The following is a 20,705-nucleotide window of genomic DNA, read 5'->3' on the forward strand; positions in this document are numbered from 1 at the left end:
GGAGAGACGAGGGCTACAGGTGTGTGTCTAGAAGTTATTCCTGTTTCATTTCAAGGGAGGAGGAAGGAATCCAACCAGAACTCCCTGAGTCAGACTTGATTCATCTTAATTTATACAAAGTCTTTCTTTCCCCGAAACAATTTGCAAACAGCTCAAAAGAAAATAACAATGAAGAACCAAATGAAAATATAAAAACAAGAGAGTCGAGGGTTCCTTGCCAAACAACATTTTGGTGCCAAGATAGAGGAGAGGATTTTAAATGAGGATTGAGCTGGAGGATTTAATATTTAGAAGAGACAGGGACAGACACGGAGACAAAAACAGGCACGTGCATGCACAGAGGAGGAACAGAGACCTCAGAAAGAGAGAGGGGGATCGTGAGGGGGAAAAGGAAATGGAAGGGAAGGCAGTGGGAAAGGAGGGAAGAGCAGAGACGCCCCCTTCCCTTGTGCCCAGAAGTGGAGATAGAAACTAGGGCTTTTGTGATGGGAACCGCTTTCCCTGACTGCGGTCCCAAATGCTTTCCAGAGCTAAATTAGTAAATAATAGCAGAGAGAGAAAGCAATTAGGAGAGCAAAGAGATGCTTCAGGATGGAGATGTGGAACAACTCGAGGGGAAACTTATGAGGCAGAGCCATTGCAGCCCCTCACACCCTGGGAGGTGAAGCTGGGCAAGGGGAGGAGTCCGGAGTTGGAGGAGTAGGGGCGAGTTCTCAGAGCAGTAATGAGAGGGTGGATTGCCAGAAGCCTGCCAAAGAGGGGCAGTCTGGTAATGAGGGGAGGACCCTCAGGAGACTGAACCAAGGTTGGGGTGTGGGCAGAAGGATGTTCATGACTTAGAAGGGATCAGCTCCATCAGCCCAGGCTGAACTGTGGAGACCTGTGAAGCCCAGACCTACTTGGGACATATCACCCATGTCAGCTCTGAAGGCAATTTATCAGCGGAGGTGAGACAGGAGACTTGATGACTTTCCTTCTACCGGCTCCCCATCCCCCACCCCCACCCCGCATCCCCAGCTGGTGTTGTAATTACTAGGAGAATCTTGAAGGCCCCAGAGTTAGAGGAGCCAAAGGACATTGGAAACAGGCACAAGCTGATCTCCCAGCATCCGGCTCGTGTGCTAATAAGAGCATCAGCCAAGAAAACCACATCCCAGACGGAGTGGGAACAGCGACAACAGGTGGCAGGAGCAAGCCGGGGGCTTGGTGGAGGATGTGCGGAACAGCAGAGCGAGCTTCCTCTGCTGGGTGCAGTCCTGATGGTCTCTCAGGGACTAGCGCACAGCCTCACCCAGGAAGGCCCCTCCTTGAGGGGGCTGAGGCCCAAGTCTCCCTGGGGACCTGGTTCGACAATACTCCTGAGAGGCCAGGATCCCCAGAGCCTCCATACCAGTTAGTGTGCTCTCAGCTTCCTGTAATAGAAACGCTAATTAAAATTCCCTGTGCACAAAAGGCAGGGTAGTGTCACATGGCTCAGCAAGACTCCAGAGTGATGTGGTTGGAGACCCACATGTTTTCCATCTCTGCTTGGTCACCCTTGGTGACAACTTCATGCTCAGACTAGGGCCCAGGTTGGCTGAAGCTGCTCCAGGCATCTCCCCAGATGCAGAAGTGTCCAAAGCAGGAACAAAGACTCTCTCCTAGGACACAGAACCCTCCTGAGAAGCAGATTCCTCTCTCCAGACCTCAGCTCATCCCTCATTGGTTTGAACTGGGTCACTTGTCCTGAATCACACGTTGGCAGGGGGATGAGGAGATTGGGATCACTCAGGCTCACCTGGGCCCTGGGGCTGGGTCAGCCCCCTCTGGAGCTCCTGGTAGTGGGCAGGGGGTGGGGGGGAGGCACCTAAACAAAATGGGGGAAAGAAAGGGAGAATGTGTGCTCAGCTAGTGATTCTTACCTGAGTTAATGTGAGGACAAACGGCCAGGGATGCCAGGAAGCTACTGGGTGATGACCCAAAGCCAGGGCATCAGAGGAGCCTGCCCACCATTCCTCTGTGGCCCAGGTGCCCAGTGTTCTTATCTGTTGTGGAGAAGGTGACCATGTCTTGAAAGATTGTTCCAGTCATCCTGGCACAAGAATAAATCTGAGAGAGTGAAGATTACCTAGGCTTCTCTAGGGCCACCCTGCGGGCAGTGGGTAGGAAAACAGGGCTACAGAATTAGGAAGAAACCAAACTGGACAAAGGGGTGCAGGGGTCCAGCTGTGGCCCTGTGCTGTCTTGTTGGGTGATCTTGGGCAAGAGAACTCCTTCAGCCTCAGTTTCTCCATTTGTAATATGAGAGCCTGACTAGTTGATTTCTAGGATCCTTTCCAGCTCAGACACTGTGTTCTGGGGAATCTTAGGATGGAGAGAGTAACTGGGAGGCAAGGGAGAGGGCGGGCCAGGAATTGGTTTACAGGATCACTTAAATCGCCAAACCGAAGGCTCTGGAAGCCAATAGCAATAAAGGTAAGTAGCTCCCCCTGAGGGAGATGCTTGTGCACGCTGGAAAGGGAGAGCGTGTGGCATTCATCATTTCCATTTCTCTTCTTGGCGAGGAAATGTGAGAGGCCCATTAATAAAAGAACCACACGGGCCTGGGGGAAAATGAACTATGTGCAAGGGACAAGGAAAGTTGTAGGCTCGCGGAGGAGCACCAGGTGCCATGCAGGTGATCCTTGAATCAAATGAGGAAGGAGCTAGGTGGCCAAGGGGAAGGGCAGTGGGGTCGAGGAGGGGTGACAGATTGGAGGATTCGCAGGAGTGCTCAGCCTGGCTCAGCCCCGCTCGGCAGGGCCATGGGGTTCTCCTCTGGTCCTGATCAGGGATTTGGGTACCCTTGTCTGCTTAGTGTTCAGGTCATAGGTAGATTCAGGACCAGGGGACAGAGAGGAGTCAATGAGGGCTGGCCTCATTGACTGGGTTAGAAGGGGAAATTTGAGGTCTAGGGTGCCTGCCAGAGGCTGGGGACACGGGAGTGGGAAGAAAGAAAAGAAGCAGAGGAAGAAGGAAGGCAAGAGAGAGGGAGGGAGGGAGGGAGGGGCGAAGAAGGGATTCCCTGGCCAGGTGATTTTTACCGCACAGGTGAGCTTGGACTAGAGAAACTGTGTTGTCTGTGTTTCCTGTAACTGCCTTTGAAAGAGATCATCCAAAATCAGCTCACCCAGTTCCCCTGATAGGTCTCCTGGCCCCAAACTACAGGAAATAAGGTGCTCTGCCCAGCCTGTTTTCTGACCTTGTAGCTCCCCGTTTCTACTGCTCCCCCGAGACTGCATTCAGCCAGCCTGTTTCCTGAGCTCCTGCCAATGCCTGGCAGACCTGGCGGCGCAGGTCCCTGCTCTCAGGAAGGCTGACCCCTGACTCCTGCCATTATAGAACGCTTTTACAGCCCTGTGAGGCAAGGACTGCTGTGTCTCTTTTATAGATATGGAACTGTCACTGATTTTGAGAGGTTCAAGGTTCAAGATGCTCAGGGTCAACTCAGCACCCAAAGGAGGGACTGGGGTCTGGACTCCGGGTTGAAGTTCTGCTTCCAGGCTCTTTCCTCTGTACTTTGCTATCTCATGCCAAGCATATTCTCTCTGGAGGGCTTGAAGAAACATTAGGTGGGCTTCCTCCATCCTTGGAGGGGCCATTGTTGTGGAGCCTGGCCAGGTGGGAGGCCAGTTGTAAGAAGTCTGTCACATGGGAGAGTGCTCTGCCAGTCCTTAAAAAGGTAGTCCTTAAAAAGTCGTCTTCAGTCCAAAGGAGAGTCTTGGGAGGGCAGCACTGAACTGCTGATAGGGGGACATGGTAATTCTGTGAAGAAACTCACCTTGCAATGGGATCGAGCATGAGCTGCTAGTCCCTCAACCTCACTCCTCCTGAGAGGGCTCCACCTGCTTTCCTGGAGCACCCCCAGGGCCCCTGAACTGTGTTGACCACAATTTACACTTGGTAGGTATTTCTGGTCAGGGACCTTGTGAACATTAACTCAGCATATTATTATTTCCTTCTTAGATTGAACATGTCCCAAGGACAGGAGTCTCTGCTGTCACCACCTGAACCCAAACACCTCAGGCTTCCCCTCTCCAAAGGCTGTAACCATAGATTAACTCACTGGGCAGTGGGCATCTGTCAGCCAATAGTGCAGTCAAGTAATAGGTCTTGGGAACCAACCACCTGCCAGACCCCATGCAAGTTGCCATGCAGCATATAGACATTAAGGTCCTGGGTGCCCTAAGGAGCTTGCATTTTAATAGGGAAGATGGAAATATGGACACGACCATGGCTTAAGGCAATCTACAATATGACCCTGAGTATGAATCTGATTCATGGCTCCCTCCTGGGCTGATCCACACTTTCCAGTTCCTAGTCTTTGTATTTCTTCCTCCCTGGCTGCTCCCCACCCTCATATCCAATAATGTGTCACCCAAATCCTCAGTGCTCCCATCCAGTGTGGCATCCTCCACGATGTGTTCTCTTGATCACCCAAAAGACATCTCCCTTTTTTTGACCCCTACAGACTTCGGTGGGTCCATCTCACTCAGTCTTCTGCTACCCTGATTGGTGTTCTCTCTCCCTGCTCCTCCCTTCCACATCCTTCTGTGGAATATCACAGGAGGAGGCCTCTCCTCTTCTGAACTTACCTTGTGCTTCAAATATACTTGTCAGATTGAACAGTACAAGTTAGACACTAATTCTAGGTATATTTAGGAAGAAGCAGCATCTTTGGGGGGCTTCCAAGAGGAAGTGACCTTCCACTAAGCCTAGTAGAATAGGCTAAGCTGAGGGAAGTGGTCAGTTTCCTTCCCTTTGCCTGAGATAAGCAGCCCCACCTCCTTCTTGGGAATTCCTGGGAACAATGCAAGTTGCAATTTCCCCAAGGGTTGGGGGGGGGGGCATATCCTTGGAGTCATTTGGAGCCCACAGGGGTAGCTTGATGCTTCCGTCCCAGAGAAGGCTTTGCACAGTGCCTGTGGACAAGAGCCTGGGCAGTCAGCAGAAGTGCAAGCCCAGACACAGGGAGGGCCGAGGGCAGTGGCAATGCACCCTTATTTCCCCTTTCTTTTGCTTTCCTTTTTCTTCCTTCCTTTCTCTCTCTTTTTTTCCTCTCTTCTCTTTCCTCCATTTCTCTGCATCTCGTCAACTCCTCTCTCTTCCTTGCTTCCTACCTCCCCCAGCTGTCCTCGGCCCTGCTATTTGACGCCGTCTATGCTGTGGTGTCAGCGGTCCAGGAACTGAATCGGAGCCAGGAGATCGGCGTGAAGCCCCTGTCCTGCGGCTCAGCCCAGATCTGGCAGCATGGCACCAGCCTCATGAACTACCTGCGCATGGTGAGGAGCAGCTGAGGGTCTGCCCAGCCTAGTTTGTTGGGGTGGGATGCTTGGTTCAAGACACAAGGAAGCCCTTCAGCTCCAGGCTTCCCTGTAGGTAGATCACAGTCCTACATAAAGTCATCTATGGTGGCCCTGGTTGATTGGATCATGGGTCACTAATACCTAATGCCCACTGAGTATACATGGCAAGTTTGTTCCAAAGGCAATGACCTTTGAACCTTAGACTACTAAGGGGCCCTGAAAGCCAGGCTTGGAAGCTGGCCTTTCTGCTCAGCAACGGTTTTAGCAAAGCTCGGCACAGCTGGGAAGACCCTCACTCTGGAGCCTGTGAGGCCTCCAGAAGCTGCAGCCTGGAGAATTCTAGCTCAGTGCTGGGTTCTCCCATGTTCCTCTCCATGGCTACGCTTCCTCTGAGGAGCAGCATGGATTTCCACCTACAAGTAAGACATCTCCTGACAGAAAAGCCTGGGGCAGAGGGTCTTGGGCTTAGTGTTTTTTGAGTCAGTTTCAGGGGGCATCCTGGCTTCCTGAAGGCTTGAGAGGTGGTGAGCACCTGCCCAAAGAGAATAAATGCTACAGACAGGTCCCTAGAGAAGGGGCAGAGGGACTCTGTGCTCAAGCTGGCATCCTGACTTGTATTGAAATAGAATTGGCATGGGGTTATTGGATGTGGGTGGGCAGGAGACTGTGTCTCCGTGACTTCTCCTTTCTTGGACATCCCCCAAAGCCCATGGAATGCTTGCTTGGAGCCAAGGGCATGTGGGGCCTCTTTGGTGCTGTAACTCACTCTCTCTTGGACAGGTAGAATTGGAAGGTCTCACCGGCCACATTGAATTCAACAGCAAAGGCCAGAGGTCCAACTACGCCCTGAAAATCTTACAGTTCACAAGGAATGGCTTTCGACAGGTAAGCCTGGCTGTGTTGCTGTGGTGACAGACCCCACCCCGTTGTTCCTGTCTCTGTCCCTGGCCCGTTTCTTTAACTCCTTGATGTCAGGTATCCCCCAGAACAGCAGACTGCATCCCAGGCAGGGTCCCGCCCAGCACTGATGTCCCCCTCCTGCCAGGTCAGCCAGCATGATGTCACAGAGGGAGGTGAGAAGGGGGATGGTGTCACTTAAGGAAGGAATTCCCTGTCCTTATCCCCTCTTCTGGATTATTCTACTCACTGAATTTTACCCTAACTCTGGAGCCCATGAGATTCCAGGGATTCACTGGCGAAGCACAGACTGGATCCCAGATGGGCTGAGGAGGCCCTTCGGCGATGGAGTGGAGGCCCATCTCTCCCGTCAGCTCTTCTCCGGCCAACCCCAGCCCCACCTCGTGCCAATCAACCCCTCCTCTCCTGTCTGCTCCCATCATCCCAGGGCTGCTCTGTCCTTCCTGGCTCCTCTCAGCTTCCTACTCCTGTTCTCATTCTCCTTCGTTAACCTTCTTACCTTTTCTCGGATCCTCCTCCATCAGAGGAATCAGGGATTCTGACAGCCATTCCAAGTGTCTCTCAGGTCGCTCATCCTCCCCACCACCTTAATAATCAACTTCCTTTCTAGGAGCCCTCTCCAACCTTAGAAAAGCCTGGAAATAGGGAGGCAGGTCCTAATCAAAGCAGGAAACAGGCATGTTAGAGAGCCTCCTGACTATCCAAGTGGCTGAGCCAGGGAATGCTCCCTGTAGGGCTTGCAGAGTCCCCCTTTCTAGCAGATGAGGAAGAATCACCGTCTTCATGTCACCGTCACCAGCATAACGATGGCAACTCTCACTTAGTAAGCACTTACCGTGGGCTGCCACATAACATGTATTCACTAGTGAACCCTACAGTGTTAGGTGCATTTTGTTAATGCTCTCACTATCAGTGAGGAAACTGAGGCTCCGGGAGACTGATGGATTTGTCCTCGGTGAAGAGCACTGGACACAGGAGAGCTGGTTTTGGGCCCATCTACACCTCCCAGTAGATTCCACATTTCTAACCATGATGGAAAATTATGCATCAGAATCATGTTGGTAATGTGCACAAATGCAAATTTTTAGGCTCCACCCCACAAGAGTGGGGTGGCCTAGGGTGGGGCCACGGCATGCACTCAGTCATCAGGTACCTCAGCTTGTGTGGATGAACGTCTGTACCATAGAGCCGTCATATTTGCCTCCCATACTCTGTGCTCATGGGGAGTCCTCCTCAGCCCTTCTCACGTATCCAGTGGAGTTCCTTGTAGAAGGGCAATGATTAGAACACTTTTTGTAAGATCACCCTTCTTAGAAGACAATAAGTCCCCGATGGAGGGAGATGGCCCCAACCCTGGTGCCAACTCTGTTATTAGGTCCTCACAGCTCTGAGCTGGGGCTATGTGATCTTTAAGCAACAACCACCATTTTTCATAGCTTCTTAAATGGGCACAAGGTCAGGCAGGCAGCCAGAAACTATTGGGGATGGAATATCACACAGTGGTCGTTCCATTGATCTAACCAATCATTTATTGAGCGTGTACTATGTGTCAGGCACTGTGCTGGGCTTGGGGGAAACAAAGCTGAAAGAGACAGTCCCTGCACTGAGAAAGAGCTCACGGTCTGGTGAACAAGAGTGACACAGGAAAAAATAACTTCAATTTTGGGTTATTAAACTCAAATCATGCCCTCGGGCTCATCAGTCCCTGAATAAGTAAGCTGCCAGCCTGTGGGAAATGTCAGGCAGGCTTTTCCCTGAGCTCTGATGTGCTTGGGGGATGCAAAATGAAGATCATTCATTCATTCTTTCAAGAAGTGCGTGTTGAGCCCCTTCTTTGTGCTGGCCTGCCTTCTAGGTACAGTTTTGTTTTTTTTTTTTAAGAGAAAGTGTCTGCTTTTGTGAAGTATGTATTCTAGTAGGGGACAGATGACAGGTGTACAAACACAAATAACATCAGGTCAAAAGCAGTAAGTACTCCAAGGAAGACTACAACAGGGCAAAGAAGTGGGTGCAAAGAAATCAAAGGTCTGAAAGGGCAGGGAGAACATCCTGCTTGCGCCAGCCCCCGACCCACCCGTAGAAACCCCTCTCAGGCATCGAAAAATTCCTCTTGGACCTCAGTCCTGCTCTAGGAGTGACCCTGGAAAGAACCCACCTCCAGCACTCCTCCTATCCAGGGACAACTCCAGTGGCCCTGGTCTTGCCTCTCACTTGAAAGACAGCTGATTGGGCTCAAAATTTCTCTGCACCTGAGTTGTGCTTCTACATTGGCTGCCACTCAGACACACTTCTGCCAGCTGTGAGGCCACAAGGTTGCCTGAATCATTAAGAATTGTCATCATCATGCTGGGTATGGTGGTGTATGCCCATGACTCTGGAGGCTGAGCAGGAGGCTGACACAGTTTGAGGCCAGCCTCAGCAATTTAGGGAGACATGGTCTCATTATAAAAGAAAAAGGGCTGAGGATGTAGCTCAGTGGAGAGAACTTACCTAGTATGTGCTAGGTCCTATGTTCAAACCCCAGTACCCAACCATCCATACATAAGAATCAGTATCATACACCACCAGCACCCACCTTGCAGCCCCCAGACTCTACCCTAAGGCTTCCTTTGTAGTGGCTCACTGCCCTTTAACAGCAGCTCCCAGTAGCCCCACAGGAACTCACGACTATATCTTTTGATTAGTAAAACCAGAATCTGCTGTTTAACTGGCACCTAGATGGAAGATTGGGATGTGAGTGGTCCACAGGTTACCCTTTGGCAAATCCTGCCTTAGCAAGAGTAAAATTCCTGTTTGATCTCCCTGCACCTCACCCCACTCTTCTGAGCTAATCTGCCACACAAGTGACCATTAAAGAGGATGTGATGTTTTTGACTTTCAGCTGCCCCAAGAGACACACTCCTGGCTGGACTTACAAAGTGGATGGTGAAAATCCTTTTTATGACCTATTTTTTCCTTGGGAAAGTCTGATGAATGTCCTGCTGCTTCTGTCTGGTTCTGGTACCAAGTGGACACTGTGCATGATGTGTCATGGGCACAGATGTAGCTTTGCAGCGCTGGTCCCCAGGTCCCATCCCAATCACCACCCAGTCTTTACCTCTTAACAGGTGTCCTTCCCCTGCTTATTGCAGGATGAAGAAATGGTTTAGGAAGTGATGATTAATCGTGCTTCTCTTCCAGGGTGGAAGGAAGGAATGCCAATATCTCTGCCCTAACAGTCTCCCAATTCCATCCAAGGTGATGCTGGCAGGGGGTGGGGGGGCGGGGCAAGTGACATGGAGCAAAGGAAATATCTTTTGAGTGCCAGGTACCCACATGTGCACTTTGCAGTCTTGAGAAGGACTCTTCACAGTAGGCCAGTTCCCAGTTCAACAGTAAGAAAGCTCAAGTCTTACTCAAGGGTAAGGCAATTGGCCCACGTCCTGCTATCAGCAAGGACTTGGGCACACAGGAATCTATGTTCAGGTTTGTCCAGCTCCAAAGCCCATGCCCTTGACTCTCCCACTTCCCTGGTCTCCTGGTTCTTATGACCTGCTAGATTGGATCTTCTTTAGTAATGGCATCTTCTTATTTGGATCTGGTTTTATTCTTTCTCTGCCCGCCTGGGCAAATGACTATTAAGAGCTGGTTTTGATTATTTAGAAAGCACCACGCAGGGACCCAGTGGGTTGTAATTGGTAAAATGTCTGAACCAAATACTATATTCCCTGCCAGTGGCTGATTAAAGGATTATTACCATTTTAAAAATAGTCTTTCAGAATTCAGGGTTATTTTTTACTATTTAAAAAATTACTATTTTGATTCGGCTCAGAGAGCATTTCCCATTTTGGGATTCCAGGGAGCTTCCACTGGAACATGTTTGGGGGAACATGTTTCCTGTGGTATCTGTGACATTCTGAACCTGGACCATCTCCTGATTTTGCATGTGTGGGCATAGAAGTCGATAATGTTGCCTCAGTCCATGCTCCATTTCTGCCCATGTGATTCCCATTCTCACCCAATGTTCCCCTTCTCCTCCCCAAGAAGGCATCCTGGGTACTATGGGCACAGCACAGTCCCCTTCCTGATCTGGAAGAAGTTCTGCTTGAAAGAGAGTAGGGAAAAAAGAAGCATGGCATTAGAAGGCCCTTAATTTCTTCATTTATTTGTCTGAAGATCAGAGATTCTTAGCCCCAGAGGATCGGAAATGGGTTAACAGGCTTTAATTAAGCCTGTGGGGTTTGACATCCAGAGCTAAAGGTGTGGATCTACTCTTTTCCTATTGGTTCACTGTGGACCAGGAGATGGGCACCTCAGTTTTCTTCCCAAGTGCAGTGAAGATGGTAACCTGTCCACATCTGGTTCCACATCTGGCCAGCTGAACCCAAGGATTATTGGAACTAGATTCCCATGGCTCTCCTCTGCCTTCTTATGATTATGTGGAAGGCTGGCTCCACTGATACAATAATAATAGATGACATTCATTGTCGCCTATGTGAGGGACCGTGCTGAGTGGTGTATATACATATTTAAATTTTTGCATCCTTTTATCAACCCTGCATGAAAGCTATTCTCTCATCTTGTAGGTGGAAAAAAAAAAAAAAAAACAGAGGCAGAGCGATAAAGAAATGTATCCATATTCATAGATTCAGTAAGTGCCAGACTGAAGAACTGAGTTGGGGTCTTGCTTCTTCAAAGTCCAAGGCACTTTACAACTGAGCTGCACTCCAGCCCTTTCAATTTTATTTCGAGGCTAGGAGAAGACCTGGAAGGCTGCTCCATGAAACTTCCAAACCAATGCAAAAATGTTCTGTGTTGTGCGTGAGAGACAGCCCCCAGCCTCTCTGTGAGCATGTCCTGGGCTGGGGAATTCACCATCTCTTCAGGGCCACATTCCAGATTTTTCCAGGCACCGGGTCAAACTCTACTTCCTAATTCCACCCTCTGGAGCGTCCTAGAATAATCTGCTTCTCCTTTCTTAACAGCTCTCAGATGTATAAAAACAGTTTGATCTTACGTCACTCATTCATTCTTTCATTCCTGAATTTAGACTAAAATCTTTTCACATTTACTCTTTGTCAAAGGCTGGGAATGCATGAAAATGAGTCACAATCTATTTCAGAGCTTGTGATCTTTGGGGAAGGCAGAAGTTGCAGCCCGTGATGACTGTACAGTGTACTAATCATGCTCCTCTTCTTTTCCTTGAGAAGCACCCTGCACCTATTCCCAACATGTCATGTCTTACAAATCTCTCACCATGGATGATTTTTTGTTTGTTTAGTTCTCTATCAAGACGCAAGGCTCCAGATGATCCAGGGCCCCAAATTGAGGCTCTGTGGAACTATCAGTCACCTCAAACCAAACACCCAATTTCTATTTGCTGAATTAGCTTGCTTACTGAAGTTTGTTTTCAATTTTTTCTGAACTCTGGGCAGTAGGGTCAATTAATTACTCTGGTTGCCATCTTCCCCAGTCTAGTTCACATGGACTTTTCATGGAAACTAGACCTGAGCCACCCTTTCCTTGAACCACCAGTCCCTTAAACAATCTTCCTATGGAAATGGAGAGACTAGCAGGGATGGCCAGGAGAAGGCAAGTAAAATATCTTATAAGTTGACTGCCTTATCTTGTTTTCCAAAGCAGATATAATCTTAGTTTTCAAGGGGTCAGTCTCAGTGATTTGAGTGTGGTTTTTATCAGAGGCAGGAGGATAGCTTATCTGAATCACCTCTCCAAGACAGGGACTAGGGGATCTAAGGTCCTCTTGAGAAGCTTCTGGAAATCAGGATCCAACCTCCTGTCCCCACAGCTGCAATGGCAGCCTGCATGTCTTCAATCTTCCCTGCCGCCATCTTGCCTGACACAGTCCACAAAGAGGCCAGTCTGCCCCTTTCCTGGGGAGTCTTGGCAATGGTGGAGCTTGCTTTGCAGTACTCCTGATGGGTACAGAGGCAGCTGCATTTCTTATTACAACCCTGTACAGTGGGGCCACCAGGAAGTGCTTCTGTTACTCTGAAGGCAATTTGAACAGAGCTGCTTGTGGGATCCGCTCCGGTGGTCCCCATCTTCTGACCCCTTCCCCCACTTCAAAGGCACTCCAACATAGAACTACAAAAGAACTCAAAACGCCCCATCTCAGGGGAGATTCTGCACTGATGCATCCATCACATGATACTGGAGGAACAGTGAAGAGAGTGTCACCTCCATAGAGAGGCCCCACCCGTCATCTGTGCCCTTGCTCCCAGCCCTCTTATTATGAGCCTCCTCCATGACAGCATCAATTCCTTCTGCGCTAAGAACAGCCATCAAGGCTCACACAGGTTGCCAGTGGGGGAGGTAGCTCCAAGAAGGGCCTGATTGCCACCGTCTAATGCATTTTCAATTTGAGGAAGGAGTTTACCATAAATATGCAGATCCTTTGAAGCTGCCTTGCTGGGACCTGGCTCTGAGCGCTGGGGTGGGGGTTTGATTGCTGCAAATGAGCAGCCTCAGAGTGCCAGCTCCCCAGTGGGGGACAGACCTATGAGAGTGGGCCAGCTGGGGAGGCTGCTTGGCCTGCCATCCCCCCGGGCCAGCCTGAGCAGCTTTGCCTTTGATGAAGAAACTGAGAGGCAGCAGATCGGGGTGAGGGAGGGTGGTTTGGGGGCTGCTTTGAAGGTGACTGAGAAGTCACTTATTTCTTCTTTTTAATTAAGGAGCTGGGAGAAGGGGAATTGACATGAAGTTTAAAATAGTTGACACTATCTCTTAGAATGTCATAAATTCTCAGAGCTGGAGGTCAGCTAGGCCAACTTTTCTACCAGAGAATAGGTGAAAGTCTCATTCCTGGGCTTAAAACCCCTCAGGAACCCCCGCTTGCTTTCAGGTTGAAATGTGCAGTGTCCTGCTTGCCTTGAGCTTCCTCTCCTGCCCACCCCACTCCCACACTGCCCCAGCCATCCTAGATGATGGTTTCCTTGGACACACCAGGCCGTCTCGCAGTCCACGCCTGCGCACCATCACAGATCTCTGTGCCCACTCATTTTGCACCTGGCCACTCCTTCCCAGCACTCAGCTCAGGAAGTCTTTCTTGACGCCCTTGCAAACACAGGTGATGTGCTCTGTATGTTGTCCCCCTGTGCCTTCCTGTGCTGTAGCACCCTCACACTGCTGTCATTCTGGGCTTGGGGACTCTTTCAGTGTGAGCCAGCACTGCCCTGCTAGAGTGGGTGCAGCAGTGAGCAGGGCCTGGGCTGTGCAGAGCCTCACTGGGTCGCAGGGAGGGTTGCACACAGCAGGTGCCTTCCAGGTCTTAAGGAGCTCAGAGCCAACAGGGACAGTGGAGCCCTAGGATCTGAGGGTTTTGTTGTCAGAGTCTTCTAAAGCCACGGCTCCCCAACTTGTTCAAGAGAGATTTCATGGGCCAAACCTCCCTGCTGGCAACTGGTACTTTAAAAAATACAAATGAAAGGTCCCTTGAATCACTGACACATTTCTCTCTCTTTCCATTTTCTTCCTCTAAGAGCAGGGCTCCCATGGTTCTTTAGAAGACTTCCTTATCTTCTCTTCTGAGGACCTGGCTCTCCTGGCACCTCGGGGATGACCAATGGTCAAAGGCAGATGACCTCTGAAGGGCTTTCTCTCTAGTGCCCTGGCCTCTCTAGTGCCCTGGTTCTTTGTCCCAAAGCATAGGAAATTTCTGCTTATCAGCCTTGATGGAATATTCACTGACTGCAGAAACTTATTCACACATCAGCCGGCAAACAAATTAAAGCTACTTAAATTTTTGAACAGGGGGCTGCTTTTGGGCAGAGGAGCAGGATTCTGAAGTGTTGCGTTTTAAATATATTTCGTGTAATGTGCCCGATCACGCTTCTGCCTGAGATCAGCCTGGGGAAGTTTGCCAGTTCCCAGTGACTCCTTTCCGTGCCTCTTCAGCCAGCTCATGCCTGGGGGAGCTGGAAGAGGGCGACCTGCTAATTCCATCTCCTGAAGCCACCTGCAGCAGCCAGCTCTAAAGAGAAGTGGAGCAGACCCCTGGCCAGAGATTGAGGACTGCCAGCAGGCCATGCATCCACCTTCAGGGCGGGTGGGGAGCCTGGCAGGGGCAGGCAGTGTGGCTTAGTGGGAAGAACCTAGGTTTTAGCAACAGAGGACTCAGGGTTAAGCCAAGATCTCACAGTTTTTGGCATTTGGTTCCTAAATTTTCTCCTCAGTAAAATAGACATGATGATCATAATAATATCTGCTTCATGTGCATCATAAAATTATTGAGCACAAAATGGAACATTGTTTATAGCTGTGCTTTGAGGATTCTATTATATTGTGCAAATTTTAGTTCTGTGGTCTCACATGGTGATGTCTATCTATATATTTCTCAGTCTTTGTTTGCAATATTCCTGGAATCTTGCTTGTAGCCTACCGCAAGGCACAGAAGACAAAGCTGGGGTGAGCAAGGCTTTCAGTCCCTCTTGAAGCCCTGGACGAGAACTGCAAGGACCAGGTCATGCCAGCCATGCTTGGCAGAAATCAGTTCTGCCAAGTGGCCCCTCCTTGCTTCGAGAAGTTTCCTCTGGCCTCCTCCCTGCCCTCCCTCTGTCTATTCTCTAGCCCTAATCTTTGTCCTTTCTACCTCCATCTGTTTCTCCACTCCCTGACATTCAGTCCCACTTTTCAATGACTCTGGGTGGGTGTGAAGATGATAGCTGTTCCTAGGAGAGGCCACAGCACATCAAGGACCTGCATAGCATGGCACTCCTCAGACAAGAGCAACTGACACTCCAAACTAGGAATTCCCCATCTTCTCAGAGCACAGAGCACAGTGAGGCCCAGACCCACGCTCTGCACAGCCCCCAGTACAGCCTGCATCCAGTGAGGGCCATGCACCAGCCGTACCCAGCCCATCACTGAAAGCTCAGAAGCTGTCCCTCCCTTTCCCCCAGCATTCTCCTGACTTTAGCAACCGGCCTTCCTGAGGGCCAGGGAATGATCAACTTCCTTCAGCCTTGAGGCTTCATCAAAGTCATGAGTTCAACTGGCACCTGCACTTGGAGCTCAAAGTTATGCGATTAGTAGAGCAGCTTTCCCAAGGTACTTCTCACTTGGTGAGCTGAACAAATGAAGCCAGGCGTGCCCTGACTGAGTCATGTTCTTTGGCAGTAATTTTCTTATAAGATGAAAAATCTCTAGCATGCCCAAGTTCCCTGACAAATTTTCTCCTCAGCAGCTCATTTGAAATATCTTCAGGCTTCCGGGAGGTGGGAGAGAGAAGGGCAGATGAGTCTTCCTATTTGCAGACTCTGCCATGCCCTCACCACATGAGGAAGGCCAACTGGATCATCCCCCCCAAAATACTTAAGGCTCTGAGAGTTTTGATTATAGAAGTCAGAAAAAGAGGGAGTTGGGGTATAGGCAAAAGAAAATTTTAAACTTGCTTAGTGCATCTGTCCCCAAAAGAAAGAGATCTGAGCGTCCTTCCAGACCTTCTCCGGGGAGCTTAACCTCTGACATCCTGAACTAGGTGGGGAGTACCTTAAATCCACAGGAGCATGATTGAAGGGTGACATTTGTAGTCAGAGCCAACAGAAGTGGCCCAAGCTCCACTCCTGCCCTAAGTAATAGTTATCTGTCACTAGAGAACAGTCAGGGTGGGCTTATTGTCTTTGGCAGTAAGAATGGTGACCAAATTCTGCATCACTTCCCAGAGGTTGGAAATTAAGGATGGCAGTCTGAGCACATCTTGGCAAAAGCCAGACACTCAAGTGCAGATGAATATAACTGATTATTAATAATATAACTCATTATTTATGGGTTCCATATTTGCAAATTTGACTACTTGATCAAATCTTTGTGTAAACCCCAAAACAGTATTTATAACTTTTTTTTTTTCTGCAGACATTCATAAAGTGGCAAAACATCTGAGTCACCTGATATACACGTCTCTGGCTGACACTGAACAAGAAGAGGCCCTGTCTTCTTGTTTCAGCTCTCTTACTATAAACAAGTATCTTTTCCACAATGCCATAGCTTTGGTATTTTTGTGCTATTTTCCCTTCTTAGTAAGTTTTCTGTTTAACTTCCAATCACAGTGTTCCAGTGCTGTCTGGTGTTCCTAAAGACACAAAGACTGGGATGTGCCTTATAGAGAAAATCCATGTTCAGTAAGCTTTGGGTGTGAATTATTATGCTGTTGTTCATTGTTAATGAATCAGCATTGTATATTAAGTGAGATATCTGGAAACAGAAACACATATAAATCAACAGGGCTATTGAAATTATATATAATATACCACATATGATATATATTATATATCAGCTGATTAAAATGTGATGAGGCTCATAGGAACCTAGCACTTTATTTCCCCTGGGATCAGGGATTCAGTGTTCCCTAATTCAGTGTATGTAGCAGGTTTATAGATCAGAACTACTATGAATAACAAGAACCAAGTGTAATGAGATTCAGCCAGGAGAGGAAACAGGTGGAAGCAAACTTAGGAATGGCTAAAGTTTTCCTGTGTGGCCTTCTCTCTCTGCATTCCCTGCTCCCATACTCCGGGCCTCCTGTTTTCTTAACAATGTCCAAGTGCCTCATCTGTCTCTTGGTGCCCTGCCTTCTTCCTGGTTCCCCTCATGTAGAAGTCAAACCTAGCTCCTACATATCTGGGGCCAAATAGAAAAACAAAGGTCCTCTAGATCAGTTCTCTGATTGGCTGCTTGGTTTCTTGCAAATGCATCTTCTTGAAGGAGAGTCTGTAATTAAATGTCTTTGGTGTCAGGGGACTCACTACCATATTCCATCTTGGAAAGCTTTTATTTCTAGAAAGTTCTTCCATCTGTTGGGCAGACATCTTTCTTTCTGAAGCCTCTTGCTCTTGTCCTTGGCTCTGTTTCTTGGGTCTACACATCTGTTCCAGCCTTCTGCTGACTGCCTTCACTTCATGGGGCTCAGAGAGGGCTGGTTTGTGGCAGACTGGAGAAGGGTCTTCCTGGTGTCCTTCATGTAGATGACCACCTGCTTCAGCGTTGTGTCTAGTGTGGCCTCTTGGTGTCATCTCTTCTAGGCCTGTCTTTCCAGGCTCTGCCCCAAAGCACTCTGAAAATGACATCACTCAACACTTTCAGGAATTTCTCTTTGAGCTGGAAGGAAAGCTAGCCTCTATCCTTCTCTTACAGGTACAATAACTAAAGACTAAAAAGAAGCGAATTGCCCAAGGGAATTTTATAATTCAATCCAATGGATGCTTATTGAGTGTCATTATGGGCCAGGCACTGCCCTGAGAGCTGGGGACATAAAAGGGTATTTATTCACATAGTCACAAAATGTTTAGTAAGTGCTGGTTTCATGCTAGATATTGGGGGTATGATGGAGGATAAGATGGAGTCTTGTCACTCATGGGATGAATTCTCTAGTGGGGGGAATGGGCTGGGAGAAATAATTACATAAATAGTTGTATGACTGCAAGTGGGATGAGTGCCACCAATGAGTGACCCAGGGAACAACATGAGTCCCTGCAGTGGGGACCTGACTGATTCAAGGGGGGGCCTTGCAAGCAGTTGAGATTCAGGCTGAAGCCCTGGGGAAGGGAATGTGAGGAATCAGGACAAGGGCCTCCCACATGAATAGGAGTTGACCACAAAGCCACGTCAGGAGGACAAAGCTCCTGATGCTTTACTTTTCCAGAGGCCCCCTCTTTCCCTTTATTTATATTCTCTTCTAAATATGGAAGTCAAAATCAAAGGCAAGGAGACTCAAAGGAATGTGGAATCTTAGGCAGAAAATGCTTACGGCAGACACCAATGGACAAAGAATGATTCCAATGTTTACTAAATGATTAACCATATATCCACAGCCCAGGAAAATTCATATCTTGGGAGAAGTGTAGCATAGGAAATCTGTCCAGGTTTCAACCTCCCTGGGTCTCAGTTTTCTGATCAGTAAGATGGAAATGAGGGCAATCCCTTCCTAGAAATGTGGGTTGGGTGGGAAGATTAAATGAGATAACAGATATAAAGCATCTAGTTCCGTGTTTGGCATCCAGTAAATATTCAAAAATATTAGCTTGTATAATTTTCTTACAGCTCTCCTGTAGTTACAACAGATGACCAAGACTAGGAGTTCATTGATGCTGAAAATATACTTAGTGAGCATCAGTTATGTTTCAGGTACTGTGGGAGGGGCTGGTGGTGCAGGGTGAACAGGTGGCCTGTGCATATCCCTCTGCCAGGCCTTTCACGCTCTGAGCATGACTTGCCATTCAGGAGGTGCACAAATACCCACCTCTGTGCAACTGCAACCAAACTTATGAAACAATAGTTACTTCTGCTACACGTACTCCATATAGATTTCATTTTTTAAATGCAGGTCTTGGGCTGGGATTGTGGCTCAGCAGTAGAGCTCTCGCCTAGCACTGGCAACAACCCAGGTTCGATCCTCAGCACCACATAAAAATATGGCCACCGTGTTTCACCCCTAGACGTCACTTTTCTGCCCAGATTTCAAGGCATTGTGTTGTGTCCGTCTACACCTAAAAAATAAATGTTAAAAATTTTTTTTAAAAATGCAGGTTTGACCAACTAAATTGATGTCATAATCCAGGAATGGGTTGCAGCCCACAGTTTAACAGAGCAATGCCTTAGAGCAATTGGGTCAAATGCTTAATAAAGCCAGGGTAGAATCTATTTGATATGGAATCTTCCCAGATGTCCCTGGATTTGCGTTTGATCTCTTACCTTTGGCATTTGCCATTGCTGTCCTATGATGGTGAATTTGCACAGCATTCTGCACTCAAGCACATATATGATGGCTCCTCTCACTCCACTTTTAGCAACTCCCCTTGCTCCCCAGAGCACCCTTCAGCGCTCAGGTGCTAGCTCATGCCCTAGTCTCCCACGTGAACTAAACTCCTGTGATTAGAGAATGTAGATTTAAACTCAGTAAACATTTGCTCCTTCATGCCAGGTGTTCACCATGGAGGCTGATATTATACAACTTTTTAAGCAGGTCCTGAATCAGTACAGACCACTGCTGTGGAGACTGGAACGCCAATTCAATCTCCCTTCACTCCTGGGATCTATGGCCACCGTGTTTCACCCCTAGATGTCGCTTTTCTGCCCAGATTTCAAAACCATTTCTGTGCACTCAAGAAGACTAATATGTTATCACTGGCATCCTTTCTGATGAGAACTATAACTTAGAACCCTGAGCCTGAGACTGAAACCAAAAACAAAATACAAGTCATTGGTTAGGGTTCATCCAACTCTGGTTGGCCCTAGGGAAGAAGAAACTGGGATAGAAAGAACTTGCATTTGGCTAGGGCTTTAAACTTTTGTCACATCTGTGATTGCCTCAGAGAATCCAAATAAGGGGAGAAGGAAAAGGAGATTATCCTTATCTTATAAGTAGCAAAATTGACTTCCGGGGGCTACATGGTAAACAGCAGACATGGTAGAACCCAAACCCAGATGTCCTGAATCCTGATCATTTGCATTCCCACCAGATGCCAGGAGTGCTGCTGTCTCACATTCCCTGGGCTTATTATGGCTCCTTAGAAGCCGTTGTGTATATTATCTTGGTTGCTCTTAAACAACACTCTACTGTGTTGTATTAATTGGCTTTCCATGGCTATAACAAACTCCCTAGATAATCTTCTTAGAAAAGGTTTATTTTGGCTCATAGTTTTGGGGTTCCAGTCCATGGTTGGTTGGCCCTATTGCTTTGGGCTGGGGGGCATCATGGAGAAGAATGTGTGGTTGAGCAAAGCTATTGACCTTACTATGGCCAGGGCTGGAAAGCAGAAGAAGAGTCAAGAGGGATGGGGGTCCTTCTGTCCTCTTCAAGGGCGTGTTCTCAATGAGCTTCAGGCCTCCCACTAGGCCCTACCTCTTAAAGTTTGTGTCTCCTCCCAGTTGTGCCAAGCTGAAGAACAAGTCCTTGACACCTGGGCCTTTGGGAGAATATTCCAGACCAAACTGTAGAATATATGTAAATTTCATTTATCCCCATTTTAGATATGTAAAGTTTCAGATAGGGGTTAAGTAACTTACCCAAGGTCATACAGCTTATACATACTATAGGAGAAAAGGGGTGCCCTATGCACCCCCTTTTTCCAAGCTCCTAAGCAACTACCCTGGACCCTGGCCAGGATCATTCATGTGGGTCCTTTCCTCTGGTTCCATTCGGAACTGCATCCTTCAACAAACAAGTTCATAATGATCAGGGATGTGCATGGGAAGGTGCAGGTCTTAAGGTCAAGATATTCTTCATCTGCCCCAACTCAAACTGATGGCACAGTAGTAAGTAGCATCTGAATTCAAATCCCAGTTTAAACCCCTATTAACTGTGTGATCCTCAGCAAGTTGCTTGACATCTATGAGTCTCAGTGTCATTCATTCATTCATCAAAACTTGTATGAAAGCCCCTCACTAAGTGCTGTAATTGTGGTCTGAAGTACCTATATTATACCTGCATCTCTCAGGTGGGAATAATAACAGGGTTGTTATGTAGAA

General features: G+C 48.3%; 1 protein-coding gene across 1 annotated transcript in view; it reads left to right on the plus strand.

Annotated features, from left to right (window-relative positions):
• The window catches only part of Grik4 (glutamate ionotropic receptor kainate type subunit 4), a 284,402-nt gene that overhangs the window by 186,146 nt on the left and 77,551 nt on the right, over positions 1-20,705 (plus strand). The window contains exons 9-10 of the mRNA XM_027930584.3: positions 5,148-5,300; positions 6,105-6,209. Coding sequence (XP_027786385.2) covers positions 5,148-5,300; positions 6,105-6,209 — 258 coding nt within the window. The remainder of the gene's footprint in view (positions 1-5,147; positions 5,301-6,104; positions 6,210-20,705) is intronic.

This window comes from Marmota flaviventris, chromosome 9 (assembly GCF_047511675.1).
Source record: "Marmota flaviventris isolate mMarFla1 chromosome 9, mMarFla1.hap1, whole genome shotgun sequence".
NCBI classification, from domain to species: Eukaryota; Metazoa; Chordata; class Mammalia; order Rodentia; family Sciuridae; genus Marmota; species Marmota flaviventris.